This window comes from Euprymna scolopes, chromosome 24 (assembly GCF_053919585.1).
Source record: "Euprymna scolopes isolate OS-2025 chromosome 24, ASM5391958v1, whole genome shotgun sequence".
Classification (NCBI taxonomy): domain Eukaryota; kingdom Metazoa; phylum Mollusca; class Cephalopoda; order Sepiida; family Sepiolidae; genus Euprymna; species Euprymna scolopes.
This window is the reverse complement of record NC_136505.1, coordinates 7,179,603-7,203,019: the sequence shown is the minus strand read 5'-3', so window position 1 is coordinate 7,203,019 and position 23,417 is coordinate 7,179,603. Positions and strand designations below refer to the sequence as shown.

At 32.7% G+C, this 23,417-nt stretch overlaps 1 protein-coding gene across 10 annotated transcripts in view; it reads right to left on the bottom strand.

The window, feature by feature from the left end:
• LOC145246571 (cytosolic phospholipase A2-like) overlaps positions 1–23,417 on the bottom strand; it is a 594,967-nt gene that overhangs the window by 202,194 nt on the left and 369,356 nt on the right. For 5 of the 10 annotated variants that reach the window (XM_080108180.1, XM_080108179.1, XM_080108178.1 and 2 more), the window contains one exon: positions 6,675–6,740. The exons of the other annotated variants lie outside the window; for them this stretch is intronic. In XM_080108180.1, coding sequence (XP_079964306.1) covers positions 6,675–6,740 — 66 coding nt within the window. The remainder of the gene's footprint in view (positions 1–6,674; positions 6,741–23,417) is intronic. 10 annotated transcript variants of the gene reach the window in all.

Genomic DNA, 23,417 nt, shown 5'->3' with positions numbered 1-23,417 from the left:
TTTGTATCCTTCTCTCACTGCCCCTCTTTCCCTGAGATGAACCCACTAGACTACTCCGTTTGATCATACGTCGAGATCATGGCCAACATGGCCTCCCACAACACAAAACCCAGTCTGATTGCCGCCATCCGCCAAGTATTCGCCGAGCTCCCGCTGACGGTTGTGGAAAAGGCGTGCTTCAAGTTCCTGACCCGTATCGAAACGGTGATTGAGGCTGAAGGCCGCTACATTGAATAGATTTCAGCTCTAACACATGATCAAGTTACTTGAATTTATTTTCTCAATAAAAGTTTTAAAATAATGCTGTAGTGTTGTCTTCTTTAGGGCGATAAATTCCTCGTTCCAACCTGTATATTATTATTATTATTATTATTATTATTATTATTATTATTATTATTATTATTATTATTATTATTATATCAATAACGAGTCTAGGTTGTAAATATTTTTCGAGCTAACAATCTTCCACAAACTTTTGTATTATTATTATAGATGAACACTCTCCGCTAAGGCGCCATAAAAATTACGTGATTACCTGAATAAAACTTTAGAAGGTAGGATCAGTTCTGCATCTTCATTTGATGTCAAACGATCTTTTAGCATGTTAAATGCAGATGACACTGGTTTTGGTTAGGAAGATAAATATTGTGCATTTCTGGGGGGGGGGGTTAATTATCTTTAAAAGCTCGAATGGTCCGGAAATGGAATTATGTTAAATGTATATGCGGAACTAATCCCCACTGTAAGTTCTAAAACAATTTGTTTTGTTTTTCTTTTTTACGCCATTTTTTCAGCGCGTTCATCTCTTCTCAATATAAATAAAATGAACTCATTTTTTCGTCGGATTTTGACCTTAATAGGATTAAAAATCAAGATATTTCATGCAAATATAATATGCACAAACGGCAGAACAATATCTGAGGTGTGTTATAGGCTTATTATTTCTCAAATTCCTCGATAATCTTAGATTTCTATACTTTTTCTGCTGAGAAGTCACGGCCAAAATCGGTTAAGATCAATGGAAGTGGTAAAATATTTTCTCTCTAATAAATTCCTCCTCCCCCTGCCACCACTTAACACCGTTTGGGGATCGTTCACAAGAAACAGTTGAGAAGAGAACACCGGTTTGGCTTCGTAGTTCTTTCATGTGAAGTTATTTAAAATCACTAAACTAAGTTGCAGTGCTCTGTGGCGTAGTGGTTAGCGTGCTGGACAATTCACATTATATTTTCACGTTCGCGCCGACCTACCGTAGTCGTTTTTTTTTTTTTTCCTAAACAACTGGAATGGACTTTTCTTGGTGGCCGAACTGTTAACGTTGCAGATGGTTTTTTTTTTTTTTTCACACTTTATTTTCCTACTTTTACTCATGACTCCGGGTTTGATCCTTCCTACTTACCTACCATAACATTTTTTAAAACTCCCCCCCGTCCCGGAAACAAACACTCGGGCAACGCCGGGTACCCCCGCTAGTATGTAATAAAACGTAGAATATTTTTTAGTGGGACCCACATTTGATGTCGCGTTGATTTATTTATTCTTATTATTAAAAATAATATTTTCAAAAAATATATGCATGTGCATTAAATGTGTATTCCCTGGTTAGTTTGACAGGAACTTTTCAATTTAAAAATAACAAACTACTACTTACATTTCACAAAAAAAAAAAAAATAAATAAAATAAAAAAAAAGAAAAAAAAAAGAAAATCTAAAGCACACCTGAGTAGCTGAGAAGATTACTTAATATACAGGACAGGTGTGTTCAACTTTAATAAAAGTTCGAAATCAAACATCAACCAAAAACAAAACAATGGAAATATTAATATAAGAAGTGAAATTTGAAACATTCAACTCGACATTTCGTTTCAGAATTTTTTAGATTGAAGTTAAGTATTCATGTTCTTTAGATTATTCGGATTACTGTTCTCATCACAGAATTTCGAATGGAAGTCTTTATTTAATCCTAGCGGGTAGCATGATCTCGTCCCGTTAGCCATGGTCGGGTAGAAATTCTAAGTAATTCACACTTGTATTTTTTGAGAAATTCCTGCGGATTCCCGAGTTCAATAGAAAGATGCCTGAGTTCAACAAAATATTCCCGAGTTCAACAGAAAGATTCTCGATTCCAGATAAAAGATTCCCGAGTTCGACAAAATACATCTAAAGAAGGTCGGAGATTACATCGATTGAAACATTGTGAGGATAACACTCAAGATGAGAACAGTAGTCTGATGAATCCAAAAAATACGAATTCAAAAAGACAGCCTGAATGTTTCCAAATCACACTTGAATTTTACATAGACACAGACATGGACATAACCTTCATAAATTCATGCTCAATTATTATTTTTCATTTAGTACTAAATCAATATTTTTTTAAATAAAAATTGACAAAAAAAAACTGGGTGGTTGTTTAGAAAAAGTCGACAATTCGATTTTTAAAAAGATGTCGTTTTAAGCAAAAACAATATGACGTACTTAATTTTCATGTAAAACATCGTAATATACTAAGAATAAAATAGTAATATACTAAAAAATAAAATCATAATATACTAAAAAAAATAATATAGTAATATACTAAAAAATAAAATCATAATATACTAAAAAATAAAATAGTAATATACTAAAAAATAAAATAGTAATACGCTAAAAATGAAATAGTAATATACTAAAAAATAATATCATAATATACTAAGAAATAAAATCATAATATACTAAAAAAATAAAATAGTAATATACTAAAAAAATAATATAGTAATATACTAAAAAATAAAATAGTAATATATTAAAAAAATAAAATAGTAATATACTAAAAAATAAAATCATAATATACAAAAAATAAAATCATAATATACTAAAAAATAAAATAATATTATACTTAAAAATAAAATAGTAATATACTAAAAAATAAAATAGTAATATACTAAAAAATAAAATAGTAATATACTAAAAAATAAAATCATAATATACTAAAAAATAAAATAGTAATATACTAAAAAATAAAATCATATTATACTAAAAAATAAAATAGTAATATACTAAAAAATAAAATAATAATATACTAAAAAAAAATAAAATAGTAATATACTAAAAAATAAAATAGTAATATACTAAAAAATAAAATCATAATATACTAAAAAATAAAATCATAATATACTAAAAAATAAAATCATAATATACTAAGAAATAAAATCATAATATACTTAAAAATAAAATCAATAAAATGTTAGTCGCCATTAAAATGTAATTAAAAATATGCGTTCCTAGTAATGCCCCCTGTGTGTGAACTCTTCCCCGTCTACTTTGAAATATCAAAGAAAAATGCAGTTTTACACAATAAAAAAATAACTTTTAACTATAAATAACTTTCTACTCGATGAATTTTCGTAATTTGGGGATATATTACTATTTTCGGCGTGCCATTATTTTTGCTTAAAACGACATATTTAAAAAAATGGATCTGCCGACTCTATCTTTACTAACTCAAAAAAAAATGGAACTAGTTTTTCAAATTTTCTAATTCTAATATAAGATGTAATTTTTATCATATATACATTTTCTAATTCTAATATAAGATATAAATTTTATTATATATAAATTTTGTAATTCTAATAAAAGATATAACTTTTATCATATATACATTTTCTAATTCTAATATAAAATATACATTTTATTATATATAAATTTTCTAATTCTAATAAAAGATATACATTTTATTATATATACATTTTCTAATTCTAATATAAAATATACATTTTATTATATATAAATTTTCTAATTCTAATAAAAGATATACATTTTATTATATATACATTTTCTAATTCTAATATAAAATATACATTTTATTATATATAAATTTTCTAATTCTTATAAAAGATAAAAATTTTATCATATATACATTTTCTAATTCTAATATAAGATATAAATTTTATTATATATACATTTTCTAATTCTAATATAAAATATACATTTTATTACATATAAATTTTCTATTTCTAATATAAGATATAAATTTTATTATATATACATTTTCTAATTCTAATATAAGATATAAATTTTATTATATATACCTTTTCTAATTAAGTGGTTAAGGATGACACGAAAATATTAAAAATGTAAAATAATTTAAATCAACGTGATTATAACTAAAATTACTTAATTATTACGTTTATTTTAATAATTAATATCAAATATGTAAAATAAAAGCAATAAACCAAACCCACATTTATAATTCCACAGACACACTTAAATAAGTAGTTTGTATATATATATATATATATATATATATATATATATATATATATATATATATATATATAAAGAGAGAGAGAAAGAGAAAGAGAACGATTTAGAGAGATTTATAGTAAGAGAGAGTTAGAGAACAGATAGACGTAGGTAGATAGATACATACATAAGAGAGAGAGAGAAAGAGAGAGAGTAAGAGAGAGTAAGAAAAGTAACAGAAAGAGATAGATAGATAGATAGAAAATGAAGGGTCAGCATTTTTATATAGGTTAAATTCTCTTCATGGGGCTCTGCAGTTCACTATGAAATGTGAGAAATACAACACTCTCCCCTTCTTGAACGTTCTTGCTGGATGTTCAAGAGGTAGCTTTCTCACTACCATTTACAGGAAGCCGACTTCTACTGGCCTGTATGTGAACTGGTCTTTTTTGTACCTAAATCGTGAAAATCGGCTTAATCAATACGTTGGTACATAGAGCCCTCATGATTTATTCATCTATTAAATTGGACGCCGAACTAGATAAGATCCGGGAAAATTTCATTAGTAATGGTTACCCTGAAGACCTTATTAATAATTGTATAAATAAAAAGGTTTCTGATTTTAAATCACCTAAAATATTTGGCCCTTTAAAATGCCCTGTTTACTTAGAATTACCGTGAATAGGAGATTTCGCAACGCTTTTTTCCGCATGGCTGAAAACCTTTTATAGCAAATTTTAAGGTGTAGATCAAAGATTCGTTGAGTATATATATATATATATATATATATATATATATATATATATATATATATATATATATATATATATAATATTTTTCAGACTATGAACATGAACAATAGACAATGGAATAATTCCACGAACTTATCTATATTCCTTTGCATTTTAAAAGACGATAAATAATTTCCCATAAAATGGTGAAATTTATTTCAAGTGCCGATGCTAATAATAATAATAATAATAATAATAATAATAATAATAATAATAATAATAATAATAATAACGGATGTTGTGGAAACAATGATCTCATTGTCAGATATTGCATTAAGCATGACAAAACAGGCATGGATACACTTACATATGCATATATAATATTCCGCCCTTCACTCTAATATGTACACATATCTACATATATAAGTGTGCATAGATATATTTGGAAAACGCCTTCGATTACTAACTGTAAATTGCAACGGAGTTTTTTTCCCTGTAGTTATTGCCGTTTACGTTTGTGTTTGTTAATATCTTAGCACTGATGATTGCGTGAGAAAAATAGGCACACATATACTATGAACTTGCACACACACCCATATATGTTTGAGCATATATATATATATATATATATATATATATATATATATATATATATATACATACACACACACACACACACACACACACACATATATATATATATGTATGTGCGTGTGTGCGCGCGCACGCGTGTGTGGTTGTATCTTATCAAAGTCACTTTGTGTGTGTGAGTTCCTTCTTTATAGTTTCCGAAACGGCTGAGCCCATCTTTTAAAATTTCCCACACAAAACTAATTTATATACCTGGCAGTGTTCTTAGATATGTTTTGTACAGAAATTTATCTGATAAGTATCGAAAATCGAAAATATCCGATCGTAAATATCGATCTATATATCTATATCTACATATATATATATATATATATATATATATATATATATATATATATATATATGTGTGTGTGTGTGTGTGTGTGTGTGTATGTGTGTGTGTGTGTAAAGAGAGATAGATAGAAAGAGAGAGAGAGAGAGAGAGAGAGAGAGAGAGAGAGAGAGAGAGAGAGAGAGAGAGAGATTTACGTTACACTATTTAATTAAAGTTATGAAAAGAATAACTGGAATCCGAATCGGAGGCACTACACCATAGAAAAGGGCGGAAAAAAGAATTAATTATTAGTATAGGCTGAAACAATTCAAGTTTTGTTTCCTGTTATGAAAACGGTTAAAATAACTAAAGACTATTGCTTTAGTCCTGTACTATTGAGCTCTCATATAACTTTTCATATTTGAAATGGAAATTTTTATTTTATTTATATATTTTAATATATATATATATATATATATATATATATATATATATATATATATATATGTGTGTGTGTGTGTGTGTGTGTGTGTGTGTAATTGAGCAGCTATCTATTCATATTACATAGTTAGAAATACTTATAAACGTATGTATACATATATCGCAAAATTAATGTCGGGTAAGTAAAAGTAGTGTTTAAATCGAAATTTTCACACAAGGTTAAAATTAAGCACAAAAATTCACTCAGAAAGTAAGAGATTAGTGTTATGGAGATTGTCAAAATATGACGTTACTGAATGAAAGTCCGATATGAGACGTGGCAAAGAGAGTTGTAAAATTTTTCCTTTACCGATGAACTGATAGGATTTGATTACCTTTTTCGGTTCTCTGTCTTTTTCCGCTCCTCGGAAGGGCGGATGATGGGGTCACGAAACCTTAAGCTGTAAAACAATAAAATGGCAAAGAACATGTCATAATTGCGCAAGAATTTTGTTTGCGTTTTTGTTTTGTTATCCGTTAATGCAGTAACCAGGAGAGAAAGGCGGCTGCTATTATCATCACGACTATTGAAGAAAGCGAACAACTGTTTTTTTTTAACTTGAAATAACACTACAATGATGACCACAATCATCACTACTAAAAGACGTCACTATATACCAGTAATATACTTACAACGTATAAATGAATCGAAGAGCTATTTGCGTTGATGTGAAACGACGGGATTATGTCGGAATCGAAAACTTTTTTACGCACACTTATATATGTACTTACTTATACATATACTTACTTACTTATACATATACTTACTGTCAGCCCGGCGTTGCCCGGTCGTACAAAACGCTTGAAAAATATTTTTTATGCAAATTGCGTATGTATTATTATGGAATCAATCCTCTACTAGTTATTACGAGGAATAATTTGCCCGGTAGACTAATTCGAAAGAAAAAAAAAATAATGATAATGGCATTCATCAAATTCCGGCCGTGTTTGTTTACAATATCACGTCAGTTGATATTTGGACTTGACAATGAATGCCCCGGAAAAGTCACTTCTGATTAATCTTTAGTTTTAAAATATACAAACGAAGAAACAATTTGCGGCAATTTTAAATGGTACCTCTTAATTTATCATATATTGAAATCATTAATAAATAAAAACAAAAACAAAATGGTAGAGATGTATAAACAATAATGCAGATGTATGGAGAAGTGGTGATGAAGTTCGAACTTTGACTTCTGTAGAAAAAGAAGTACTTCAGAAGTTAAGGGAGGTTCTTCTTAGAGACGATATCATAGAGATTCCAAGTATGAAGAGTAGTGATAGGCGGAAGGTGAAAAACGAGATAAAAATAATTCAAGGAGTAATTCACAAAATCATAAGAAAGAACATATCGATTACGGAAGTTAACAGGCTTCTGTATGCAGCGTCATACGTTATTGCGAATCGTCTTGGCTTATTACAGAAGAAAAAGTACCGTCTAGAAGGACAATTGAAAAAACTACAAATCCCCGATGTTTTAGGCGGCCTTCAAACCTCTGCAATTATAGGTACCATCAACATCCTTAGGAAAACCCTTGATCTTTGAAGCACCTGATTTGAAGCCGGGGTTAAGGTAAATCCTCTGGAAATGAATCCCATCCCTTTCCAGAGAGACGTTCATAAACGAAATCAGAATTATTATTATTGTTATTATTGTTGTTATTAGTGTTAATCTTATTATTGTTGTTATTATTAATATGATTATTATTATCATTATTAATATTATTATTATTATTATTTATTATTATTATTACTATTAATATTATTATGATTATTATTATTATTATTATTATTATTATTATTATTATTATTGCTATTGTTGTTATTACTATGATTTAACTCCTTGTTTAAGCATTGCATATATATATATATTGTTTAAATAGACATTTGGCTATATAATTTACAGACGCCGTTCCCGTGGGTCGATCGGTAGAAGTGCTGACTGTCAACACGATGGTTCTAGGTTCAATTCTCGGCACTGATGAGTTGTGATAAAACGAAACAGGACTGTATGTCGATTACTATATATATATATATATATATATATATATATATATATATATATATATATATATATGAGAGGACTTGTGTTTGAAGGCTATATCAATAAGGTTCGTAGGAAACTCCGCAGTCACGAGTTGGCATATAAAAGAATAATGACCATATCAGAAGAAATTTTCAAAAGTTTTTAATTATATTACGTTTATTTGCCAAGATAATGTGTTGTAAAAGCATGATGGTAGGTGTTGATGTCCCTCATTTTAGAGAGTACTATCTCTTTTTCAAGGTAGAAAAGAAAAAAAAATCGTGTACAACTGTTCAAAGGATAAATAAATAAAACATACATTGGAAAACTATATTGAAACATGATATAGAAATTACGTTACGGGTTTAAGATACAAAGCAGAGTTTCCTACCAGTCAGTCGGGGTCGGGAAGCGACAAAGACGACATCCGTCTGAATCCGAATAAAATAACGGCAAATCATTTCTTCGTTTTCATATTTTAAAATTAAACATTAGTCAGAAGTAACTTTTCCTGGCCATTCATCGTCAAGCCCGAATATCAGCTGTCGTGATATTGGAAACAAACACAAACAAAATTTGATGAAAGAAATAATAATAATAATAATAATAATAATAATAATAATAATAATAATAATAATAATAATATTAACAACAATAATAATAATAATGATAATAATAATAATAATAACAACAACAAAAATAATAATAATGATAATAATAATAATAATAATAGTAATAATAATAATAATAATAATAAAAATAATAATGATAATAATAACTATGATAATAATAACAATGATAATAATGATAATAATAATAATAACAATAATAATAATAATAATAATGATAATGATAATAATAATAATAATGACAATAATAATAATAATAATAATAATAATAATAATAATAATAATAATAATAATAATAATAATAATAATAATAATAATACTTTTTTTGCGAATTAATCTACCGGGTAGATTATTCCTCGTAATAATCAATAGAGGATTAATTCTATAATAATACATACGCAATCTGCATAAATGAAAATATCATGTTTAAACGTATTGCGCACCCAGGCAACGCCGGGATGCCAGCTAGGAAGAAATAGTCTTTTCGTTATTAAGCGTATAGAATTAATGGACGTATCCTGAGTATATGTTTTTCCGTTTTACGTATATAACAACGTTGTTTCATACACACAACGTAGGAGCTTATTTTGTATCAAGTAAATATTTAAAAATAGATCGAATTTCTTTCTTGCTTGGAAATCTATTTAAAATCGTCAGCTTTCGCGTTTGAATTATTAATGTTACAATTTTCCGTAGAGATGAACGATTTCATTGCATTTAAACTGGATTTATTCTAGTTTCTCATCATAAATGTTCCAAAATATCAATTGAAAAAGCAATGCCATCCACACGGTAAGATTTCAGTTTAATTAATCCTAAAGGTTCTGATGCTATTATTAAAACATTCCAATTATTATAGGTTGCTCGCACAGCATTCATAATTAGTTTTTACATTTCTATCTTTTCAGTGTTTCTACTAAAGTTGTGCGTGCTTGATAAACTGACGTGCATTTTAATAAATTATTAGCAATTTCCTTTTGAATCAGATTTTGCAGCGTATAGACTTTAATAACGACAAATAAATGAAAAACGTGTATACTTTTATTGTATGGAAGCAGACTCGGTCATTGTGCTATTTAAACAGTCGTATCAACAGACATTCTTTAAAAAGGCATCACCGCTTATCAAGGCCCAACGGTCACTTGGAGATAAAGATCAATAGCTGCCGGGTAGATTGTGAGGCAACAACAATTGTGTAACTTGGGTAGGGTTTGGTTATTTAAGACGACGACTCAACAAGAACATATTTACATTTAATTTGAAAACAACAATGTTATATATATATATATATATATATATATATATATATTTAATAGGACAGAAGTTCAGAAAAACATTGGTACCGTCGGTTTCAAGCCCAACATAAAGGAGACCAGTTAATGGTGAAACGTAAATGATGTTAGGCTCTCATCAGCCATGTTGTTTCTCAACATCATTTACGTTTTACCATTAACTGGTCCCCTTTATGTTGAGTCTGAAACCGACGGTACCAATGTATTTTCTGAACTTCTGTACTATTAAATAAATAAATATTAAGCTCTTATATCGAAAAAAGTTTTCTTTGTAATCGAGCACTTTGGAATTCTTTCCCCCCAAAATAGTAAACAAATATATATATATATATATATATATATATATATATATATATATATATATATATATATATATATATATATACATATATAATTTATTATTTTTATTTATTGCGGACTATTATCCTAATTTTATCTTAACTGCATTTTGAAGATAATAGCCCGCAAGAAAATAAATTAATAAATAAAACTCATCTCAATAATGAATTCCAATTAAATAATATATATACCATTCGGTACGGACCCGACCATGGAAGATCAGATAATAAATAAACATGAATTTATAAGACCAAAAAATTCAAACTTGATCGCCCTTCGAGGCCCGTGACGCAGTGGATAGAGACGTTGAATCTCTACGGTGTTATTGAGAGGCAAGGTGCGAGCGAACTCAAAATCCGGGCCAACAAAAATGGAACCCGGGAATTAGATGACCTGGTCATATGACGCAAGTCGTTTTATGAGTCAGGCCGTTGTATGGAGCAAGGTTCGAATGAACTTAAATCCTGACCGACAAAAATGAAACCCGGGAATGGGATGACCTGGAGATGACGTAATTCGGTCGCAGGTAAGACCAAAAGCAAACGCCGGGCTGGTCAAAATATTTATGGGTTACCAGTCGAAAGTCCATAAAAGTGAGATGGTAAATAAAAACAAGGCAGAGACACGGAGACGGAGAGAAAGAGACAGACGACGAGGAACTGCCTGTCACGTTCACAATCACACCATTTCCACCACCACCTTCACCCCCGCAAGGTGTATATATGAATGTTTCCTAAATAAACCAAGTCTGTTTTAGCAAAGTGTCTCGTTATTCATTGATAAGTGAAACCAGCTGTCATTCCAATCACTAGACGATTTACAACAAACATATATGTATTCCAGTTAGGTATTTGACAGCCAAAGTATGTACTCGGAAGCAAAGCGCACTGCACTACATAACTATGTCTCCTCCTAGATAGCTTTGCAACGTTTAATACGAAACTGAATCAATGCTCCTTGTTATGCTAAATGTCCATGACTCTTACTTGAGAGCTGAAATTATCTTCCCTCAATAATAGAAACACACTTTGTACCTTCAACTTTATTCGCATCTACTAAAAAATTGCCCATATATCTATTTACCTAATTACACATGACTCAAAACTTACTATTTTATCCGTACTATATTGCACTCGCATCTCAAGCCCTGCTGACATCTAAAATATAGTTTGGGCACAACTTGTAGTTCAATTCTTAAAACCTACTCACACTTTAATGTTATCCTAAACCCAAGCTAACATGAATAAATTAAAAGAAATATATAAAGGGAAAGCCTCAAACCACATTATCTCCTTTCTAACAAGCCTTCTTACAATCATAGTTGCTTACACTGCATGAGCTCTACTCACCCCCTTTATCCAGTAACAATGAAATAGCAATGCCCTTAATTAACTTTGAGGAGTGTAACTATTCAGCAGATATATAACCTCTACTAACTAACCCAGTAACATTAACTAACCACGCGGGGTCACAAAAATACCTGGATTAGAACCCAGGCGCGGAGCAAACCCTCTCAGTGCTGACGGACCCAGTAGATCTTTCCAGATCATCCGTCTAGGAGAAGGAAAACTCTGAAACTAAATCAAAGGGGAGGGAGGCGTCTTCAGTCTTGGATGACAACCTTCCTAGAGCTGGTGATTCAAACAAATTACCGGTTTGCAAACCTAAATTGCTTAAAGAGTAGATAGGTTCTGTCTATCGCCTGGCTTCCATACTCCTTCTTTGCCTATTAGTCAGGCGCAGAGACACTATCACAGTAATTCGACAGAAACACCCAGTGGTAGATCTTGTTTCTTGTCTAGGGCAATGAACGCCGTTTCCCCACTCCCGACACACCCCACCTCTAAAACTGGGCACTTGAGAGTGCTTGAGTACCATATATGCCTGAGCAATTAGATTGGCTTGACCTTCCTCTGATGGTTGAGGGTACCGGATTGACAGTTACTGGCTGCTGTTTCCAACTGGTAGTACATGAGCCCTAACTCTTTGTAGCGCTTAGAGCGGCTGCTCCATCAACAGTTGTATAATATCGGGATGTTTGTAGTGCCATGTCGCGCATGGAAAGGGACCCTGCACTCATCCCCGGTGGGCTTTCCTGAGGCCACAGTCCTAGTTGATGGGGGGGGGTCAGCTGATGGTCTACTTGTGATGCATGTGTGATACTCTGTATAACCTCCTGTTTAGCTCTCCCTTACCTAACTGAAACTCGTTAAAAATAATATGATGTCAGTACAATCCAAAAAAAAGCTTAAACCAGGCTTAGGGTCAAACAAATCCAACTTGCCTCCTCCCTTGAGGCTTGCATCCACAAATATCCGTGGGTTTAGAACTAATTAAGCTGATGTTGAAGCATTTCTCCTAACAAATACCCCGAATATCTTAGCACTAAGTGAGACTAACCTACACTCCTCCATCCCCTCTAACTACTTTAACATGCCTGGATATCTCCCACTCTGCCGTAAGGACTCTGACAGACACATGCACGGACTTGGAGTTTACATTCGTAATACCCTCCCTTGACTAGAGAAACAAACCTAGAATCGGATGATCAAGCCTTTATGTGCTTTAGACTAATCATGCAACACAACATTAGCTACTTTTATTTTCTCTACCGCTCTCCCTCGACTCAAGACTGCATCATAATAAACAGAGTCTCTGACAGCATAGACACCACTCTCCCTCGACACTAGCGCACAAGTACATGTATTTGGTGACTTTAATGTCCATCACAAAAACTGGCTTGGATTCTCTACTTACACAGATGCAGCGGGCAGAACTACTCATAGCTTCTCTATATCTCACTCACTATCACAAATTGTTACTTTTCCAACCCGTTTCCCTGACCAGGAAGAACAACACGCATCACTTTTAGATCTGTTTTTAACCACAGTTCCTGATGATTGTATAACGAATGCCGACAGCCCACTTGGGAACGCTGATCATGCAGTGATAATGGTTGAAATCGCCCTAAACTCTAGAGCCAAAACTGAAGAGCCAGTGCTCAAAACAACGAGATATTATAAAAAGGCTGACTGGGAAGCCATCAGAGATCTTATCAGAGATGCCCCATAGGGAAATATTTTTTCTCTTCCTGTTGAACAGTGTGCAAACGAGACCACTAAATGGTTCAAAACTGCAATCGAAGCGCATATTCCCATGCGGAAATTCTATAGCAAGCCCCACTCTCCCCAGTGGTTTACTTCGACTTGCGCAACTGCCATTGCTCAAAGGCAGCATGCATACCGCAGATTTAACCGACATAAGTCCAGTTCAAACACACAGAAGTACATAGAAGCTAGAATTAACGTTAAGAAAGAAATAGCGACAGCTAACAGATAATTTACGGGAACCACTAAAAAACGCACCCACGCACAAAAACTAGGAACTCGTGACTTCTGGAAATCTACAACAGTGTAGTAAATAATGGGCAATCAACAATTCCCCCACTAACCAACAATCGCGAGGTTGTTTGCTCAGCAACCGAAAAGGCTAACATGCTTGCTAGTCGGTTTGCCTCAAACTCCGCACTGGACCCTTCCAACCACTGCCTACCTTAATTTCCTATGCGGACAGACGCCACGCTAGAGGATCTGAAAATCACCCCTGCTCAGGTGCATGCTACCATAAAACAACCTTGACACTTCAAAAGCATGTGGACCCGATCTCATCTCAGCTGTGCTATTAAAAAAGTGCTCAGCCGAAGTAGATCCAGTTCTCTCCAAACTCTACAACAAATGCCTTAATGAATCTTGCTTTCCGGGCTATTGGAAAACTGCTTCTGTGGTACCAGTATTCAAGAATTCTGGCGAAAGAACTGACCCATTAAATTATCGCCCCATTAGCCTCCTCCCACTTTTTGCCAAAATATTTGAGACCTTAATTAACCATGCTCTAGTTCATCACCTTACAGATGCTAAACTTCTGACTGACCAACAATATGAATTTAGACAAGCCCGTTTCACAGCAGATATCCTAACTATAATCTCTGCACGTATATACCATTCACTGGACAACTCGGGGGAGGGCAGAGTGGTAGCTCTAGATATATCTAAGGCTTTTGACAGGGTATGGCATGAGGGTCTCCTCAGGAAGATTAGATCATACGGTATCACTGGTAGAATACTTAACATAATTAAATCCTTCTTAGATAAGAGAAAAATCCAGGTTGTCCTCGACGGTCGTACATCTAAACAATATGATATAAATGCGGGAGTGCCCCAGGGGTCTAACCTTGGACCTCTACTGTTCCTGATATTCATAAATGACCCCCCGGACAAAATTGCCTCTGAGATGGGTATATATGCTGAAGACACCACATTCTATAACAGGCACGACAGGAAAACAAATGAACATATATCTAAAGAAATGGCAGAAACACTAGAGGATGACCTTCCAATCAGTAGTGGAATGGGGACAAAAGTGGATGTTCAATGACGCCAAGACTAAACTAGGTTCCTTCAATCATTACAAGAAAGCTTCTCTACCACCTATAGCAATGACCAACGACTCTTTATATGAGAGCACGTCTCTCAAGCTCATTGGCCAAAAGTTCACAGGAAACATGAGTTGGAACAATTACATCGAGGGCATTGCCAGGGCCGCTGCAAGGAAAGTGGGCTCTCTCTACCGTGCTAGAAAACTACTAACACACGAAAATATCCTGTACCTCTATAAGGCAACCATTCGCCCATGTATGGAGTATTGCTGCCACATCTGGGTTGGTGCATCTGCTACTAGTCTCTCGCTCCTTGACAAGGTTCAAAAGAGAGTCGCAAATCTGATAGGCCCTGAACTGGCATCTAAGCTTCAGCCTCTGTCCCATTGACGATACGTTGTATCCCTCTGCCTGTTCTACAAGTATTTTAATGGTGAATGCTCTGATGAACTGCAAGCACTTGTGCCCCCACGACGTGAACACCCTCGACAGACCTGACAGGCTGTAAAATCCCACCCCTTCACAGTAGAGATCCCTAGATGTAAAAGATCTTTCTACTCCAGTAGTTTCTTCCCCAGAACCGCTAGACTTTGGAATTCCATTCCGGGTCACTGCTTCTCCAACTGTACTGACGTGCAGAAGTTCAAGTGCAACGTGAACCAACATCTTGCTGCCCAAATCCCTACATAGTACCCCAGTAGTTGTTGCCCCTGATAGTAGCCCCCTACACCAAAGTGGCAATGTGCCTTGTAAAAAAAAAAAAAAAAATAAATGTCAAACACACTATCTCTCAGTTTATCGAGATATTCCAAATTCTCTTAGTTGAATTACAGGCTGGTGCTCCTATAGAAGTGTGTTCTCTGTCTCTAGATATCTCACTAAAACTCTCCCTAAACGAACAACAGCAACAACAATACAGAATATACGTCATCTTAATACCACCAGTATATGACATACGGTTCCAGGTGAGAATTGTCTGAAAATTGCGGTTTCAATCCTACCCAAAGCAGGCTAAAAGGTGGTGAGATGACAACAACTACGGAAGGCAGTGATTGTTGTGGATGCAGTTAAGAGATTCGGAGTTCCTATCCCGTCGCAGTTACCCCCTGATGAAGGCCATAGTAATAGTTGGCAGAAACGTCGTGAAGCAACCACTAAAAAAAGATGAGGATAATAGTCTGCAATCAATAAAATTAATAAACAATGTTATAGTCAGTTGGGAAGCAGCTCCGTGGTATTGTATTCCGTAGACGGACAATTCCAGTAAAGAAACTTCTGTTCTTAAATTTTCCATTTAGTTTTAGACATTAATAGAGAGTAAGGGATTTATTAGCAGTTATGGCTGGGTGAGTAATTGTTGCAAATGTTTTCCACTTGCCATTAAAATAACATTAGAACAGAGAGAGAGAGAGAGAGACGTGCAATATTTTTTCCGTGAGAAAAACTGCTGATTTAACATGGCGCTGACTCGCGTATGAAAATACCGACCTGCATGCGAAATAACGTCACGCTAAGGAAAAAGAAAAACTATAAAAATGAAGAGAGATCACGTTAGAGGCGTGGGTGACGTCACACGAGTAATGAGAAGTCACGCGTGGCGGGAAAATGAGAAAATAAATGTAACTTTTACACGAAAAAGTGAGTAGGCGTTATTCTTTTTCTTCGTCTCCTTTGCGACGTAGACTGCATACAACGTGGTGATCCCGTGTGTAAACGTGGTGTACAACGCAAGAAGCGTAGAAAATAAGGGAATACCAAAGAATAACAAAGTTTATTCATAATAAATATATAAATTTAATTAACAACCTGTAAGGACAACCAAAAGTAAAAATCGGTATTACAGAGTGAAACGATAAAATTTTAGCCCTAGAAAAGATGACATGATTCCATTTCCATTTGATGAAAACCGGTTCTCTTTTTTGTTGCAGACCATCTACTAGTTGGTCAATTGTATACAAATCGCAAGAGCGATGAAAGCCTTCTATTATGTCTGAAAGTAACACAATGTACAGCGAGCGAGATCAAAGATGCGCCGGTGTACAACTCATGTTCTCTACCGATCCAAGTTATGAAAACAGGATAATTGCCAGTACCCTACAATTGCAAATATGGACGGTTCAACGCTTAAGGGCACAGCTCAACAAGATTTGTGGCCACGGATATTATTTTGGTGCGGTTTCAAGTGAGGACCACATCATGCCACCTCATATCTTCGAAGTAGGCTTGAAAGTCAGCACTAAAGTGTTGAAACGTGTGATTATCTCCTGGTGAATCAAGTGGCCACTGGCAGACCCTGCTATGACAACAGGACTCCAGTCTACAAATACAAATAGACCAAGGCTTGGCTTCAGAAGGAGTGCTACAGCTTTGTACTTTTCTCTCACTGCCCCCCCCCCACCCACGAACTGAATCTGTTGAACTACTTCGTTTAATCATACGTCGACATCACAAACATGACCTCCCACAACACCAAAACCAGTCTGACCACCGTCATCCGCCGAGTAATCGTCGAGCTCCTGCCGGCGCCTGTGGAAAAAATATGCTCCCAATCTGGACCCGTATCGAGACGGTGATTGAGGCTGAAGGCGGCTACATTGAATAGATGTCAGTTCTACTACATAATCAAGTTACCTGAATTGATTTTTTCTATAAAAGTTTTAAAATAAAGCTGTAGTGTTGTTTTCTTTAGGGCGACAAATTTATCGTTCTATCCCGTAAATGGGAGATGAGTGTCCAAGAATGTTTCAAGTGAAGACGAAATTATTTAGTCAATGAGACGTTAAGCAATGTTGGTTTGGATTGCCATCGTGTGAGTTCGAGTTTAACAGTGTGCAAATTCTGTGGACTAGCAGATTGAATAGCACGAAGGTGTTTCCAGAATCATTTACTGTTTTCCTACTCTAGCACTTTAACAATTCTAAGAAATCTCTACTAATAGTCATGGCAAATAGAAGCTTATGTGATAGTCCAACATTTAATCTGCTAAGCATAACATTTACAGATAACACAAGTCGTAACATAGACTCAAAAAACATCGTCAAGGCTGCTACGAAGAAAAGTAGGCTCACTCTAACTTGTTAGAAAAATAACCACACTTGCTGCGGTCCTCTATCTTTACAAAGTCATTGTCCGCTTATGCATGGTGTATTGTTGTCACATCTGGACTGGTGCACTAAATAACGCATCACTCTCACCTCTCAGACAGGATCTAAAAAGAGACTGTAACTTAATAAGTCCACAACTATCAAGCAACTTCCAATCTGTTCCAATGCTGCAGTATTGCACCCCCATATGCTTGTTTTTCCAAGTACTATAATGGAATGTGCTTCGACGAACTTTCTGCCCTCGTTGCTCCCTTAACGAAAATGACTTAACAATCAGCGAAATCCTATCTATGCGATGTGGAGCTCCCCAAATGCTGGAGGAAATTCTGTTCTAATCGTTTTATTCCTGGAAGTGTTAGTTTTTGAGATTTCCTTTTCCAACAGTTTACCAAACTATACCATCATACAGAAATTTAAATGTAAAGTGAATAAACACTTCGTTTTTCAGTTCTTTACTGATTGTGCCCCCATGAGTTTGCCTTTTATCTCACAGTGATCCCTTACGTCTTAGTAGCAACAAGCCTTGGTTCAAGTTAATTAAATTAAAAAAATAAATTCTTTTCTATCTTCGCTTTTATATAGTTCATTATTTCTTTGTTTTTTATATAGTTCGTTATTTCTTTGTTTTTTATATAGTTCATTATTTTTTTGTTTTTATATAGTTCATTATTTCTTTGTTTTTTTTTATATAGTTCACTATTTCTTTGTTTTTATATAGTTCATTATTTCTTTGTTATTAATAGAGTTCATTATTTCTTTGTTTTTTATATAGTTCATTATTTCTTTGTTGTTTATATAGTTCATTATTTCTTTGTTTTTTATATAGTTGATTATTTCTTTGTTTTTTATATAGTTCATTATTTCTTTGTTTTTTATATAGTTCATTATTTCTTTGTTGTTTATATAGTTCATTATTTCTTTGTTTTTTATATAGTTCGTTATTTCTTTGTTTTTTATATAGTTCATTATTTCTTTGTTTTTTATATAGTTCATTATTTCTTTGTTGTTTATATAGTTCATTATTTCTTTGTTTTTTATATAGTTCATTATTTCTTTGCTTTTTACATAGTTCGTTATTTCTTTGTTTTTTATATAGTTCATTATTTTTTTGTTTTTATATAGTTCATTATTTCTTTGTTTTTTTTTATATAGTTCACTATTTCTTTGTTTTTATATAGTTCATTATTTCTTTGTTATTAATAGAGTTCATTATTTCTTTGTTTTTTATATAGTTCATTATTTCTTTGTTGTTTATATAGTTCATTATTTCTTTGTTTTTTATATAGTTGATTATTTCTTTGTTTTTTATATAGTTCATTATTTCTTTGTTTTTTATATAGTTGATTATTTCTTTGTTTTTTTATATAGTTCATTATTTCTTTGTTATTTATATAGTTCATTATTTCTTTGTTTTTTATATAGTTCATTATTTCTTTGCTTTTTATATAGTTCATTATTTCTTTGTTTTTTATATAGTTCGTTATTTCTTTGTTTTTTATATAGTTGATTATTTCTTTGTTTTTATATAGTTCGTTATTTCTCTGTTGTTTATATAGTTCATTATTTCTTTGTTGTTTATATAGTTAGTTATTTCTTTGTTGTTTATATAGTTCATTATTTCTTTGTTTTTTATATAGTTCATTATTTCTTTGTTTTTTATATACAGGGTGGTCAAAAAGTCAGGTAACATTTTAAAGAAAAACGATATTAGCAATACACGTATATTTAAGTACCATACATTGAAATATAAAATGAAACAAACATTTCTTTCAATGCAGTTTGCAATTTGGAGACGGAATTGTTTTTGTTGAGATAAGTGATTTCAATCATGCTTTTTATTTTAGATTTAAAATATTAACAACTCCATTTTATTTCAGTATTTAATTTGTGTATTTCTGTTTTATTAAATGCTAGCTTTTTTCTAGTCCAATACCGGCTTCCATCTTATCTCGAAATTACTTATAACGGCACTAACTTACTTTCGGAAGAACCCCCCCCCACCATCAGCCTTTTCTTTTATGTCGTAAGCTTCTTAAAACGTTACTAGCTTAAGTTCAGAATAAAATCACGACTTTCAACGGCTAATTTCAAAAAAATAAATGTTTTGAACGCTACTAACTGAATTTCTTTCAATGCAGTTTGCAATTTGGAGACGGAATTGTTTTTGTTGAGATAAGTGATTTCAATCATGCTTTTTATTTTAGATTTAAAATATTAACAACTCCATTTTATTTCAGTATTTAATTTGTGTATTTCTGTTTTATTAAATGCTAGCTTTTTTCTAGTCCAATACCGGCTTCCATCTTATCTCGAAATTACTTATAACGGCACTAACTTACTTTCGGAAGACCCCCCCCCATGATCAGCCTTTTCTTTTATGTCGTAAGCTTCTTAAAACGTTACTAGCTTAAGTTCAGAATAAAATCACGACTTTCAACGGCTAATTTAAAAAAAAAAATGTTTTGAACGCTACTAACTGAATTTCTTTCAATGCAGTTTGCAATTTGGAGACGGAATTGTTTTTGTTGAGATAAGTGATTTCAATCATGCTTTTTATTTTAGATTTAAAATATTAACAACTCCATTTTATTTCAGTATTTAATTTGTGTATTTCTGTTTTATTAAATGCTAGCTTTTTTCTAGTCCAATACCGGCTTCCATCTTATCTCGAAATTACTTATAACGGCACTAACTTACTTTCGGAAGAACCCCCCCCCACCATCAGCCTTTTCTTTTATGTCGTAAGCTTCTTAAAACGTTACTAGCTTAAGTTCAGAATAAAATCACGACTTTCAACGGCTAATTTCAAAAAAATAAATGTTTTGAACGCTACTAACTGAATTTCTTTCAATGCAGTTTGCAATTTGGAGACGGAATTGTTTTTGTTGAGATAAGTGATTTCAATCATGCTTTTTATTTTAGATTTAAAATATTAACAACTCCATTTTATTTCAGTATTTAATTTGTGTATTTCTGTTTTATTAAATGCTAGCTTTTTTCTAGTCCAATACCGGCTTCCATCTTATCTCGAAATTACTTATAACGGCACTAACTTACTTTCGGAAGACCCCCCCCCATGATCAGCCTTTTCTTTTATGTCGTAAGCTTCTTAAAACGTTACTAGCTTAAGTTCAGAATAAAATCACGACTTTCAACGGCTAATTTAAAAAAAAAAATGTTTTGAACGCTACTAACTGAATTTCTTTCAATGCAGTTTGCAATTTGGAGACGGAATTGTTTTTGTTGAGATAAGTGATTTCAATCATGCTTTTTATTTTAGATTTAAAATATTAACAACTCCATTTTATTTCAGTATTTAATTTGTGTATTTCTGTTTTATTAAATGCTAGCTTTTTTCTAGTCCAATACCGGCTTCCATCTTATCTCGAAATGACTTATAACGGCACTAACTTACTTTCGGAAGAACCCCCCCCCACCATCAGCCTTTTCTTTTATGTCGTAAGCTTCTTAAAACGTTACTAGCTTAAGTTCAGAATAAAATCACGACTTTCAACGGCTAATTTCAAAAAAATAAATGTTTTGAACGCTACTAACTGAATTTCTTTCAATGCAGTTTGCAATTTGGAGACGGAATTGTTTTTGTTGAGATAAGTGATTTCAATCATGCTTTTTATTTTAGATTTAAAATATTAACAACTCCATTTTATTTCAGTATTTAATTTGTGTATTTCTGTTTTATTAAATGCTAGCTTTTTTCTAGTCCAATACCGGCTTCCATCTTATCTCGAAATTACTTATAACGGCACTAACTTACTTTCGGAAGAACCCCCCCACCATCAGCCTTTTCTTTTATGTCGTAAGCTTCTTAAAACGTTACTAGCTTAAGTTCAGAATAAAATCACGACTTTCAACGGCTAATTTCAAAAAAATAAATGTTTTGAACGCTACTAACTGAATTTCTTTCAATGCAGTTTGCAATTTGGAGACGGAATTGTTTTTGTTGAGATAAGTGATTTCAATCATGCTTTTTATTTTAGATTTAAAATATTAACAACTCCATTTTATTTCAGTATTTAATTTGTGTATTTCTGTTTTATTAAATGCTAGCTTTTTTCTAGTCCAATACCGGCTTCCATCTTATCTCGAAATTACTTATAACGGCACTAACTTACTTTCGGAAGAACCCCCCCCACCATCAGCCTTTTCTTTTATGTCGTAAGCTTCTTAAAACGTTACTAGCTTAAGTTCAGAATAAAATCACGACTTTCAACGGCTAATTTCAAAAAAATAAATGTTTTGAACGCTACTAACTGAATTTCTTTCAATGCAGTTTGCAATTTGGAGACGGAATTGTTTTTGTTGAGATAAGTGATTTCAATCATGCTTTTTATTTTAGATTTAAAATATTAACAACTCCATTTTATTTCAGTATTTAATTTGTGTATTTCTGTTTTATTAAATGCTAGCTTTTTTCTAGTCCAATACCGGCTTCCATCTTATCTCGAAATTACTTATAACGGCACTAACTTACTTTCGGAAGACCCCCCCCCCATGATCAGCCTTTTCTTTTATGTCGTAAGCTTCTTAAAACGTTACTAGCTTAAGTTCAGAATAAAATCACGACTTTCAACGGCTAATTTAAAAAAATAAATGTTTTGAACGCTACTAACTGAATTTCTTTCAATGCAGTTTGCAATTTGGAGACGGAATTGTTTTTGTTGAGATAAGTGATTTCAATCATGCTTTTTATTTTAGATTTAAAATATTAACAACTCCATTTTATTTCAGTATTTAATTTGTGTATTTCTGTTTTATTAAATGCTCGCTTTTTTCTAGTCCAATACCGGCTTCCATCTTATCTCGAAATTACTTATAACGGCACCAACTTACTTTCGGAAGAACCCCCCCCACCATCAGCCTTTTCTTTTATGTCGTAAGCTTCTTAAAACGTTACTAGCTTAAGTTCAGAATAAAATCACGACTTTCAACGGCTAATTTAAAAAAAAAAATGTTTTGAGCGCTACTAACTGAATTTCTTTCAATGCAGTTTGCAATTTGGAGACGGAATTGTTTTTGTTGAGATAAGTGATTTCAATCATGCTTTTTATTTTAGATTTAAAATATTAACAACTCCATTTTATTTCAGTATTTAATTTGTGTATTTCTGTTTTATTAAATGCTCGCTTTTTTCTAGTCCAATACCGGCTTCCATCTTATCTCGAAATTACTTATAACGGCACTAACTTACTTTCGGAAGAACCCCCCCCCCCCACCATCAGCCTTTTCTTTTAT